The sequence below is a fragment of the Larimichthys crocea genome, chromosome XV (genome assembly GCF_000972845.2).
Source record: "Larimichthys crocea isolate SSNF chromosome XV, L_crocea_2.0, whole genome shotgun sequence".
NCBI lineage: Eukaryota > Metazoa > Chordata > Actinopteri > Sciaenidae > Larimichthys > Larimichthys crocea.
The window spans coordinates 3,363,996-3,377,286 of NC_040025.1; the positions used below are offsets into that span (position 1 = coordinate 3,363,996).

The following is a 13,291-nucleotide window of genomic DNA, read 5'->3' on the forward strand; positions in this document are numbered from 1 at the left end:
AAGAATTACTTAAGCGCCACTAGAGGTCATCATAGCCGAGGTTTGACTGAAGCTGACTGCCGCCCTGGTTTCAGGAAAGGTCTGTGTTCCTATCTTTACCTGAACCTTTGCCTGTTTTAGCACAGCTGTAAGGTCTGCAAGTTCAGATTTAGGTAAACTGCTCAAGAACCTTAAACAGAATTCTATACATCTATAATGTTTTATGACTGTTGATATAGTGCATAGGAAAACATATGTATTTATGAGCCTAGTCATGAATATTTAACTGAATGTCGCCATGATGCACTATAGGTGTGTGGTCTTCATAGAAGGTGTCACTGTATGTTTGTTGATGTTTTGTTTGTTTTCTAATGTATTATATTCCGGTATATAAAATGTTCCTTATAACAAAAACAACATATATATATACACACAACCTAGACTAAACACACATAGTACACTATTGTACCAAAAGGTGTGGGTAAGTGATATGAAGACTGTATATAAGCACATCCAGAAACACACAAACAATATCCATAATTTGGAACGTAAAAACAGTATAGTAAAAGCTCCGGCAGGAATTGTAGCTGCACACAGAGCCATGAACATCCCTGACAGCCCGCTGTGAGTGCTTGAGGATAGAAAAGCTCCTACAGGGGCCCCCACTGTCAGCCCCAACCTTCCTACAATCCCATAGCAGCCTAGTCCATACTGGTCTGCTGCTGCCACTCCTGCAGAAAGAGAAACCCCTACTGCTCCTGCAACCCCTATCAGAGCTCCTATAGTGGGACCTGGACCCAGCACAGGTAGAGTCATCTTTATAGCACCTAAAACTGCTGTACTAAAACCTGCAGCAGTAGCACAGATTTTAAATGTTCCGCCCTTTTGCCAAGACATAAATAATAACATTCCTACAGTAACAGACCACATCTGAGAAGCTAAAACTCCAACAAAAATGGCCTCTACTACAGCACTGCTAATGTTTGTGAATGTTGGTGACAGGGAAACAATCTGCTGCCCTACAGTGTTATATACATCAGATGTTATCAACATCAATGGCACAGGTGCAGTGGTAAGTGTGAGGAACTGTGATTGTTTAAGTACCTTTGCAACTATAATAGCTGTAGAAGCTATAATAGGGGTAAAAACAGCTAGAAGGTTTGACCGCATATAAAAACTTACAGATGCACACCATGCAGCACCTTGTATAAAACCCCAGAAAATGTTCCTATCAGATTTAAACCAAAACTCATCTATGATCTGAATCATAGGTGCTACTACTACTGGAATAGCAAACCACAGCAAAATAGCACTATAAAAACTAATGGAGAGAAAACTTTCTAAAGTGAGGCCCACAATGTATCCAGTTGCAGTGACACCCATGAGACATATTGGGCCAGCCCACATCAGGGCCTTCCCCATCGCTGCTTCACCTTTTTTTTTAATCACCAGTGAATATGTTGATGATCCGATATAGATACCTGCAGCTAATGACAAGGTTGAGGAAAAAACACCAAATATCACTGCAAGTACGGATATGTGAATGTCAGTATGTTCAATAGAATAATAATCATTATACGTAAGCCTAATTTGAGATTTTAACTGGTTCATGAGCAGCCTGTTGTCAGCCAGAAGCTCCAGGGACTGAAGTGTAATGACTGCTGTCCCTCCCAGCAGAAGACCTCCTGCAGCTCCTGACACCAGTCCAATGCAAAAGACGGAAACAACTGCTGCCAACCCTAAAGACAAATGGATTCTCATTATTAGTACGGAGGACTGAAAGATCACGGTGTGTACAATCCATCCTGTACAGTGCCTTCAGAGGTGTGGACTTTAAACTTGACTAACTCAAAAACCACTGACTTTAATATCAGTGATTCATGACTTCACTTTGACCTTTTGACTCGATAAACTAATTTTCCTGACAAAGAAATTCAATGAATCTGACAGCAGACATGTACACATCACTGTACGCAAGCAGAAGAGAAAGAAAAAGTCTTTGATAGTGCAGAAAGACAAGAGATGACATCTCAGATTACATCATTAAGATATAACAACCCTGTCTCCCAGAAACCAGATAGTTTCTACTACAAACCTTCCTTCATGGTCTCTTTTTTGAAACAGTTTCAGAAGCATTGATTCAACTTCATCACTTTGGATAATGTAGTTTCTGTTGCTGTTGAATTATCACAGTTTATTTATTTATTTTTAACCACTTTCTTGCAGGTTTTTTCTAATCCTAAAAACTGTTACATTTTGCCCATGTGTTTTCTACTCCCCTGCTGTGTGCACATCCTGGATAGGACACATGTCAGTACAGACAGGTGTGCCTGGTATTTCGCCTACACCAAATGAAACACTAATGCCAGACAGTTCATCAACTGCAGCATCTCCTCTCTAAAACAGTTTCAAATAAAATTACGTTGATAAGCCAGGCAGCATTACATTTACTTGAAAACTTTTTTGCTGTTACCAATTAGTACATAAATGTTTATAGGATTAGTTATAAAGACAACCGTATTTAACAAAAGCTCAGGTTGTACAAATGATTGTAATTATATCACAGAATTTGCCAATAGGTTCAGTGTGTAAGATCTAAGGGGTATAATCACCGGAAAATAAGAATCATTATGTTTTTGTTATCGTAGAATTATATCTATAGATGCCAATATTCTCTTTCATGGAGTATGTTATGTTGAGTGGTGAACTACATCAAGGAGGACTTTTGCATTTTTCATGCATTTCCCACTCACTGTAGTTTATGCTTTCTAGTGTGAAGGAGAGGGTGAAGTGAGGGGGTTCCAATCAGCAACTACATAGCTAGATGCCACTAAATTCTAAACACGTGTCCTGTTTATTGTCATAAAGCTTGTTTGAAAGTACTGTAATGAATACAAATTTTAATTCATTTTAATTAATTCATTAATTAATTTCTTCAGTATTACCATACTGTTAAAAATAAATGCATATAAACTTGTTTAGGACTTCTTTTTTTTAGGACTATGACTTGAATTGTGACTAGCTGTTCTTTACTTGGGACCTGATTTGAGACTTCATTATGACTTCCAAAATAACAAACTTTGAGTACCATTATTTTATGCCAGAATATACACACAAAACTTACCAGAAGAAACACGGGCAGGTAGTGTGATAGTACTGTAATAAAAAATAAAATAACAATGTCAAGGTTGTGAGCAATGAGTAAATGAGTTGATGTGAATTTATTACAGGTAAATAAAACACTACCTTTACGAATTGAATGGATAGCTTATCTACTATCTGAGATACAGACAGGCACTGGAGGACTGACTGTTTTATTGTGTTGTGTTGACCTGAGCATCAGGTGGTTACTGAAATAAAATTAAAAAAAGGATTTAGTTCACCTGTTGACCCTCCTGTTGTCTGCTGTAACTGGATGAATCAGAATGTTCAGCTGATCTGAGGGAAAAAAAATTTATAAAAAAGAGATTGATACAGATGAAAGAGAAATTTACATTTATCATCATCTTTTGCCAAAATACAGTTAATCTTCAGAAAACCCAGTTAAGATATTAATGAGATGATTTCTATTTCACAAATGATTGCTGAGAACCAGGGGCGGACTGGCCAGGTGTGTGATCTGGAGAATCACAGAACGGCTGGTACTCCAGGGTGGCCGGCGGCCCACCACCAGGGGCGGACTGGCCTAGGGGATTAACGGGAGTTTCACCGGTGGGTCAGTGGGCCAGCCCTGTATGGTGCTTAAGTGACGCGCTGATGTTAGTGTGTTTACATTTTTCTACCGTCTATGAGGGAGAGGAGTGACTAATTAATGCTAGTGATGAACATTAATCAGGCCCAGGCAGTCCAGTCCAGAGAACAGAGGGACAGAGACAGCACAGCAACAGGTGTGTGTGTGTAGGCTACCTGCTGTAAAGGGTAGGCTAATATATTCCATGATCATAGTTGGCTGAAAATCTCAGGACATGTGTAAAGCTCAAGCATGTGGGAGTCTCTTTTCATATTTAATATCTGACAGTACAGCTATCAAAACACAGATGAGAATAGGGCAGAAATGGTGGAAGAAGAAAGTGTGCCCTAAGAGCCCCATGGTGAGGCGGAAACGGCCCTTAAAAGGCTGGTCCAGACCAAAAGATTTTAAAAAACGAGTTTCATTTTTGCTCTCCAGCCACAGCTCCCCACTAGACCAGTTTCATACACTCCAGCCATTCTTGCCATTACAATAATAGTAACCTCAGTCAGAACTAAATCTGCTTTTTTTTTTTATTCTGAAGCAATGATTTGCACAATGCATTTCGGCTAGTTTGGCTCACTATTGTATATGGACTAGGGTCAGACAGTGCTCAGTGGCATTAGCCAACATTGACAGCACCTGCCGCCCTAGCCTGAGTGGGCAAGTCAGGTACTAAATTCCTGGGCCATTTTTTTGCCCCAGTCCGCCCCTGCAGAGAACATGAAACTACACAAGTATAAACAGGATAGAATGGTTACATCAAGCAACAGCTGCATCTGACTGTCTGTTTTAAGACTTGAAAAACTGTGAATTTATCCTTTAAGGTAGAGACCCAAACTCTCAGCAGTGTGTAGTATAAAGGAAGCTCACCAGCGTCAGATCGGTCCATTGTCCGTGAATCAGCTCACAGATGGCAGCAAATATTAGTCTTAAACTCTGTTTCTTCACAGTCCTCCTGTGATGTTATTCAAATGGTGAAATCCAATGAAAACTGCTCACTCTAAACTGTTTTTGACTCCTCAGGTACAGAGTGAAGGAAGCTCGACGCTGTAGAGTGATTTTGATCAGTCCAACACAAAACTGGAAATGCAAGGTTCTCAGGAACATTCCTCAGGTAAGATCAACAAAGGTAGCTGTCAGTCTAAATCTTTTCAGGAATCAACCAACTTTACTGAACCAAAACGGCCCACTGAGAAAGGTTGGTAAAGTACTACTAAATATGTTACTTTAAATATTAAAAAAGACTGCCTTTAAAATTCTCAATGTGGAAAACAAATAGAAAGTTTAGTCTATGTCAGTCTGGCTCCTGACCGCTCAACTGTCATGACACTCAGCACTATGACACTATGAGTCATACACTGAGGTTGCGGTTGGTGTTGACTGTAGGCAGCTCCACACTTGTGGTATTTACCGTAAATTATTATCCAATTGTTAGCCCAGTGAAGAATGTTGATGATCAGGTTCTGAGCTAGTTGATCAGGTTGACTTGGCTGTCATGTAAGATCTCCCAGTAAGCAGCACCCACTGACTGTTGTTTGCAGTTAAAACAAGAGAGAGCTACTGAGGAGGCCAGTTTAAAAAGATTTGATTCATTTAGGATCACTATAGAAACAAAAACAAACAATACTTTTAATGATATGATGATCACACAACGCCATGAATTATGGAGAGCATGGCTTCACCAACTGTACTCTAGAATATGAGTAGCTTTTAGCAACAGCTCTCTTAATAGTTTAAGATTTAGGACAGGTTTTAATCTGCATTGGCATGAGCAAAATCACGTGATCTCTTAAACCCTATCGCTGTGTCCTGCTGAGGCTGAGGTTGAGACTGCACGTGCACTTGTTTGTTTCAAACCCAGTTATGTCTTGTAAAAGTCAGTCAAGTGCCACTAGAGGTCATCATACATAAGGTTTAACAGTAAGATAAGATAAGATAGACTTTATTGATCGTACACCAGGGAAACTTCTTACAGTGGCTCACAATATACATGGTGCATAAAAGAGATACTCATAAAAATAATAATCATATACAGCAGACATAAACAATCAGACACAAGAACAGTTTCTTCCACAGGTTATCGCTCATCACTGCCCCTGCCACCCGGAACCAGCACAGCTAAAAGCAGATTCAACACCTAAAACTGCTGCACCAGAACCCACAGTAATAACACAGACTACCTGCTCCACTTGTGCACTCAAGTCAACCTTTAAAATTGACTTGACTAAATCAAACACCACTTTGACTTACAGTATCAATGACTTCACTTAAAGTTTATATCCTCACCAAGACCAAAAATGAAACAAAAATATATAAAAAAAACACATTTTCCTGACAAACATACAATGAAACAATCTAACAATCTGTGATTGTAAGCGGAATTCATCAGTGAGATATAATAACCCTGTCAGAATGACATTGAGACATAACATTGATTGAGGATGCATGCATGCTATTGACTCATAACCTCACTAGAATGCTTATTTCAACATGTGTGGTTAATGTGCATCCACCTTCCATCTTGATAGCATTTTCTCAATTAAAGTTAACTTCTGCTTTTGAAACCCTTCTAATAATTTATTTTACTGTGAATGGTATTGAGTATCTTGTTCTTATAGTATAGTATAGTATAGTATAGCATAGTATAGTATAGTCATTTGTTTTGTTTTTGTTAATTTGTTTTGTATTGTGTTGTGACACATAAAATGGTAAATGTCTGTTCTTCACAACAGCAAACTAAAAAAAGATGCAATTATACTACATAGTAAAAACTTGCATTCTACAATCTCGAAAGAAATGATGCGGTTAAATGCTATGAGGCCATATATATAACAGATCAATGTTGATAACAATAAAAACACAATCATTTCTCCTAATGTGGAATCTGAATGTACAGGTATGGACTCAAAAAACTGTTTAATAAACACTCCGGCAGGAATTGTAGCTGCGCACAGAGCCATGAACATCCCTGACAGCCCGCTGTGAGCGCATGAGGATAGAAAAGCTCCTACAGCGGCCCCCACTGTCAGCCCCAACCTTCCTACAAACCCATAGCGGCGTAGTGCTTGTCCAAACTGGTCTGCTACAGCCCCTGCTGCAGAAAGAGAAACCCCTACTGCCCCTGCCACCCCTATCAGAGCTCCTATAGTAGGACCTGGACCCAGCACAGGAAGAGCCATCTTTATAGCACCTAAAACTGCTGAACCAGAAGCTGCAGCAGTAGCACCGATTTTAAATGCTCCACCCTTTTGCCAGGACACAAATAATGACATTCCTACAGTAACAGACCACAGCAGAGAAGCTAAAACTCCAACAATAATGGCCTCTACTACAGCACTGCTAATGTTTGTGAATGTTGGTGACTGTAAGGAAACAATCTGCCAGCCTGCAATGTAATATACATCAGAAATGATCAACATCAATGGCACAGTTACATTACTTAGTTCGAAGTAATTTCCAAGTTCCCTTGCAGCCATAATTGTAGGAATCAAAACAGCTACAAGATATATCCTGATTTTACACAAGGAACTTATTGCTAATGTAATCACTGCAGCAAGTGGCGTGAAAAACCACCAGATAATTGGATCGCAGTTACGTGATTTACAACAGATCTCACTGATCATTGGAACCACCAGCCATGTTACTGGTACTGAAATTAAAAAACATAGAGACATAGTCCAATTAAAAATAATGGAGAGAAAACTTTCTAAAGTGAGGCCCACAATGTATCCAGTTGCAGTGACACCCATGAGACATACTTGGCCAGCCCACATCAGGGCCTTCCCCATCGCTGCTTCACCTTTTATTTTGATCACCAGTGAATATGTTTTGAATCCAATAGAGATACCTGCAGCTAATGACAAGGTTGAGGAAAAAACACCAAACATCACTGCAAGTACGGATATGTAGATGTCATACACAATGTTATTATATTTAATGTAATAAACATTATCCATGATGTGTTTTTCTAATTGCTCCATGAGCAGCCTGTTGTCAGCCAGAAGCTCCAGGGACTGAAGCGTAACGACTGCTGTCCCTCCCAGCAGAAGACCTCCTGCAGCTCCTGACAACAGTCCAATGCAAAAGACGACAAGAACTTCAGCCAACCCTGCAGACAGAAATTCTCATTATTAGCATGGAGGACTGAACCTGTATCATCAGAGTTGTGGATTTTAGATTGAGCTTGACTTCATGAGAAAACACTCAACTATAATATGAATGACACATGACTTCAACCTTTTCGTTCAGATGAACCTTATAGCCTCTCAAAGTTCAAGACCAAAAAATAACAAATCTTCCTGACAGTGGATAAAAATAGATTACTAAGATATATCAACCCTGTCGACTATCAACGACTAAACTCAGTCACCAGTTTATTAGGTGCACTCAGCTGAAACTACTCCTGCAACAAATCCTACCTTCATAAAGGTAGGATTACAAACTCATAATGATGAGTTTTGTTGAAGCTTTGTAGTTTCAGAAAGGGGTTGGTTCAACTTTATCATTTCAAAGAATGTAGTTTGGTCATTTGTAGTTGGCTCTATAGAATTTTATAGTGGTGTTGTCACATTGTTAGTGAGATGCAGGTGCACACAGGAGCCAGTGTGTACCATCCATCCTGTCCAGTACCATCAGAGGTGTACTCAAGTCAAATAACTTTAGGTTTAACTGGACAACATGAAAAAACACTTGCAACTCCACTTTGACTTCAAGCTCACTCGTGACAAAATACATACAAAAAATTGCAAATGTACATTTACCAAACATAACTACAGTTGTCCCTCACTATAATGCGGTTCACCTTTCGCGGTCTCGCTGTTTCGCAGATTTTTTTAGTGTAATTTTGCATGCTTTTTTTTTTTTTACAGTGTACTGTACAGTATGAAAGTGCATTGTATTCGCCGTCCTGATTGGCTAAGGGAGTACTGTACAAAATGAAACGAGGCACCACTGTATTGCAAATTTCACTCAGCTGTAGTTTGGACTTTGAGATGCAGTGTTGCTATCAGCAGTCACAATCTGTTCTTTATGAATTTCCTCCTTAGTGTGCAACTGTATGACAGCTGACACATTAAATGAGATGATTGTTTTTGGATGGAAAGTGTATTATTACACGTAAAGAAAATGAAACAACAGTGGAGAATCCTGTGTGGCTGATCTTGAAATCCTGTAATAATAGTTATGAGTGAATGTTGTTGAAACTGACAAGTCTTGTTGTTTTTGGAAAATCACCCGCCCAAAAGACTGGAAAAGATGTGAAATGCTAAAAGAAAACAGCTGGTGAAACATCTTACAATAAATGAGGTTAACTAGCAACAGGTTAGTAGATTCCCAGAGAGGTTGAGTTTGTAAAGTAAAGATGAGGAGGGGTTCACAACTGCCAAAGACTGTGTTGACGAATAGAGGAATACGGTTTCTCAATGTAAAATTGCAAAGAATCTGTGGATTTCATTGTCTACAGTTCATAATATCATTAAAAGATTCAGATTCAGTCAAAATAATGTCTGCACACAATATTGGAGAAAACCAATATTGGATGTTATGATCACTGCATGAGGCTGAGGAACACAAAGGAAAGAGGAAACCACTACATCCAGAGATGCCACATCCTTCTGTTAGCCAGAGTTTAAAAAACTGTCATGTGGTTTGACAAATCATGGAAATCATGGAAATGAGCTCATATCAAATTTGTTTGGACTTGGAATTGAATTGTAACATCCTGCTTTCGACTTTGGACCTGAATTAGAATTTCATAGCCAAAGAGACTTGCAAAACAACTTGTACACAACTTGCCAACTTTAAGAATATCCACAAAACTTACCAGAGGAAACACAGGCAGGCAGTGGGAAAGGTCTGTAATAAAGAATAAAATAATAACATCAAGGTTGAAGCAATGTGTAGATTAAAAGTAAATGTGAGACTGCCGTCACATGTATATCATTCAGATTCATTCATCAGTATCATAAAAGAATCCATTCATTTACCTGCTGCTAAAAACTAAAATAGTTTCAGTTTATTTGACTTTGTTAGAGTAAAACATAAAACTACTTTTAAGAACTGGATGGATAGCATATCTGATATGTGAGAGAAAGACAGGTGCTCGATTATAGACTGTTATTGTTTTTGACTTAAATGAGCATCAGGTGGTTACTGAAATGATAAAAGATCTGTCTTTAGTTCACCTGTTGTCCCTGCTGTTGTCCTCTGGAACCCGAGACATCAGAGGGTTCAACTGATCTGACAAAATATCAGATGAAAGAGAGAAATTTACATTTATAATCCTCTTCTGCCATAATGCAGACTGTTAATCTACACAAAACCCTGTTAAGATATTAATAAGATGATTTCAATTTTTACAAATGATCACAGTTAACAACATGAAACTACACAGTGTTATATCGAACTCAGACTGCTAAAGCCTTATATTAACTTCAAATAAACAGTGGAATATCTTTGCACAGAACGAGGACTGTGTATTTTGACCCCCATCACTGACATTGGAAGCACATTAGGAGGAATGGTTACAGCAAACAAAATATGCACCTGACTGTCTGTTTGAAGATAGAAAAACTGAATTTATCCTTCAAGGCAGAGACCAAAATCTCAGCAGTGAGTTGAGACATAAAGAAATCTCACCAGCGTCAGATCGGTCCATTGTTTGTGAAGCAGCTCACAGATGACGGCAATGCACGGGAAAGCCCGCACTCTAAACTGTTTTTGACTCCTCAGATGCAGAATAAAAGAAGCTCAACACTGTAGAATGGTTTTGATGACAAAACTGGAACTTCAAGCTTCTCTAACAAGAACATTCCTCAGATATGATCAACAAAGGTAACTGTCAGTCTAACTCTTTTCACACGTCATGCTGAACTTTAAATTCACACATAGACGAAAATGAACTGTAACTTGTTGAACTACAACAGTCCACTGATAAAAGTTAGAATATTACTTTAAATATTTCAAAAGGATCTAATAGAACTCCTGACATAGACATGTGAAAACACAGGCATGTAAAACACATTGGGCTTGACTATGCCAGGCAGCTTTCTGATTGTTTAGATTTTGTCTGTTGGCTCAGTGAAGAATGTTGATGATCAGGTTGGGAGCTGAGATCTAAGTTCCAGTAAGCAGCACCCAATGGCTGTACATTATGGTAAAACAAAGGAGAAACTGAAGAGAGCATATGAAAAGTGTTTTATTTTATAATTTTATATAAAAAAATACTTTGTACATGATCCCATTATAGAGAACAAGAGCTTCATACTTCACTAAATCAGTGATCAAAGTGTAGCAGAGCTTTGTGTAGCTGTTCAAATGTTTATGTAGCCTGGAGAAATTAAATTGCCACAAAAATATTTTTAGATTCTTTATTCAGAACAAGAACATTGTGTCTTCAGTTCAAATATAAAAGTAAAATGTTTAAAATCAAAAGTTGTACAAAGCTGTCTGCAGTTCTGGTAGATTAACAGCAGCAGAGGACACTCCTTGCTATGCAAGTGTGTCACCATTGACTCTAAGCTACAGGTGCAACAATAAGCCTTGTTCAGAGTACAAAATAGACTTAATGTAAAATAAGAGTGCAAGAATAACTGCAGTTTTCTTCGTTATCAAAACAAAGAGCCAGACATTTTTAATTAGCAACACTAAATAGTAGCAGAAACCACAGTTTGTCCCCGGATTTGCAAAGAGCAGGACTGGCGATGAGCCGATTGCACACAGGTGTACAGAGAAGCAGACAGGAAAACAGGAGACACATGAGTAAGAACTGAAGACACGGCAGTGGCCATGACACAGGTCTAGCTCCTCTCAAACGGGTTAAAACTACGACATGTTACAACAAAACCTTCTGCAGACTGTGATCTTTAAAACTCTTTCAACCTGTGCTTGTTTGACAGAGCAATTAGATCCTGGACTTGTATGTTTCTGTTTTCTGTTATTCTATGTAACTGTGACACATGAAATGTTTCCACATCTACAACTCTAACCATTCAATATAACAATGGTCCCATATCAACATGTGTGGTCCTAGTACAATACATAACAAAAACATGGCCACATAAAATTTTGTATGATTTATACAAAATAAGCCAGTATAGGTACATAATACGAGAACTACACGTATACGGTTTACATATACAAACTTCTCAGACTCCCATGATGTGCGGTGTAAAAACAGTATAGTAAAAGCTCCAGCAGTAATTGTAGCTGCACACAGAGCCATGAACATCCCTGACAGCCCGCTGTGAGCACATGAGGATAGAAAAGCTCCTACAGCGGCCCCCACTGTCAGCCCCAACCTTCCTACAACCCCATAGCGGTCTAGTGCTTGTCCAAACTGGTCTGCTACTGCCACTGCTGCAGAAAGAGAAACCCCTACTGCCCCTGCAACCCCTATCAGAGCTCCTATAGTGGGACCTGGACCCAGCACAGGAAGAGTCATCTTTATAGCACCTAAAACTGTTGTACCAAAACCTGCAGCAGTAGCACAGATTTTAAATGCTCCATCTTTTTGCCAGGACACAAATAATGACATTCCTACAGTAACAGACCACAGCAGAGAAGCTAAAACTCCAACAAAAATGGCCTCTACTACAGCACTGCTAATGTTTGTGGATGTTGGTGACTGTAAGGAAACAATCTGCCAGCCTGCAATGTAATATACATCAGAAATGATCAACATCCATCGCACAGGTGCAGTGGTAAGTTTAAGGGACTGTGATTTTCCAAGTGCTTTCACAGTCATAGTGATAGGAATCAAAACAAATACAAGATTAAACCTAATTGCCAATGAAAAACCTATTAAAATTGTAAACGATGTAGAAATTGATGTACGAACCACGCCAGTTAGCAGTATATGCATATAAGAACTTGATAGCATCTTGTTTTGATATAACATAACATAAAATAATGCTGCTGAAATAAAACTCCACAAGTAAATATCAACATGTAAACTAATGGATATAAACTTTTCTAAAGTAAAGCCCACAATGTATCCAGTTGCAGTGACACCTGTGACACACACAAGGCCAGCCAAAGCCAGGGCCTTCCCCATCGCTCCTTCACCTTTTATTTTAATCACCAGTGAATATGTTGATAATCCAATATAGATACCTGCAGCTAATGACAAGGTTGAGGAAAAAACACCAAACATCACTACAAATATGGATATCTTGATGTCGTGCACTAGTTCATCTCTTTCCCAGTGAAAATATCTTGGTAAATTCCATCCCAAAAAATAATCGCGGAGAATGTATTTTTCTAACTGCTCCATGAACAGCCTGTTGTCAGCCAGAAGCTCCAGGGACTGAAGCATAACGACTGCTGTCGCTCCCAGCAGAAGACCTCCTGCAGCTCCTGACACCAGTCCAATGCAAAAGACGGAAATAACTGCTGCCAACCCTGAAGACAAATGGATTCTCATTATTAGTATGGAGGACTGAACCTGTATCATCAGAGGTGTGGACCAGAATGACCAAAGATCATTCTTTTGTGTTTTAATTGTACAAATCCTAAAAGCAATAATTGGAAAATGTTCATTCACTTTATTATTATTATTATTATTATTATTATTATTATTAT

The 13,291-nt window shown here is 38.8% G+C and overlaps 3 protein-coding genes and 1 long non-coding RNA gene across 5 annotated transcripts in view; 1 reads left to right on the plus strand and 3 right to left on the minus strand.

The window, feature by feature from the left end:
* Positions 1–372: 372 nt before the first annotated feature.
* On the minus strand, positions 373–4,664 carry LOC104929896 (uncharacterized). The gene is made up of 4 exons (XM_019272553.2): positions 4,583–4,664; positions 3,363–3,417; positions 3,104–3,135; positions 373–1,718 (listed from the first exon to the last, which is right to left on the minus strand). The coding sequence occupies exons 1-4, from the start codon at positions 4,599–4,601 to the stop codon at positions 382–384; spliced, it is 1,443 nt and encodes a 480-aa protein (XP_019128098.2). The 5' UTR covers positions 4,602–4,664; the 3' UTR covers positions 373–381.
* On the plus strand, positions 1,681–10,523 carry LOC113747689 (uncharacterized). Its single transcript, XR_003463787.1, has 3 exons — positions 1,681–1,768; positions 4,736–4,826; positions 10,442–10,523. It is a non-coding gene; the product is annotated as an uncharacterized LOC113747689 (long non-coding RNA).
* On the minus strand, positions 6,361–10,497 carry LOC109141601 (uncharacterized). 2 transcript variants are annotated; one of them, XM_027288279.1, is made up of 4 exons: positions 10,349–10,497; positions 9,895–9,944; positions 9,534–9,565; positions 6,361–7,820 (listed from the first exon to the last, which is right to left on the minus strand). In XM_027288279.1, exons 2-4 carry the CDS (start codon positions 9,930–9,932, stop codon positions 6,436–6,438), a joined length of 1,455 nt encoding a protein of 484 aa, XP_027144080.1. In that variant the 5' UTR covers positions 9,933–9,944; positions 10,349–10,497; the 3' UTR covers positions 6,361–6,435. The 2 variants fall into 2 exon arrangements, with proteins under 2 accessions (XP_027144080.1, XP_019128100.2); XM_019272555.2 differs by having other exon boundaries at positions 9,895–9,949.
* A 158-nt stretch (positions 10,524–10,681) lies between the features above and the next one.
* The window catches only part of LOC113747714 (uncharacterized), a 5,015-nt gene continuing 2,405 nt past the window's right edge, over positions 10,682–13,291 (minus strand). Inside the window, exons 4-6 of the mRNA XM_027288535.1 lie at positions 12,638–13,111; positions 11,985–12,127; positions 10,682–10,693 (exon numbers count right to left, since the gene is read on the minus strand). Of these exons, the coding sequence (XP_027144336.1) occupies positions 10,682–10,693; positions 11,985–12,127; positions 12,638–13,111 (629 nt within the window). The remainder of the gene's footprint in view (positions 10,694–11,984; positions 12,128–12,637; positions 13,112–13,291) is intronic.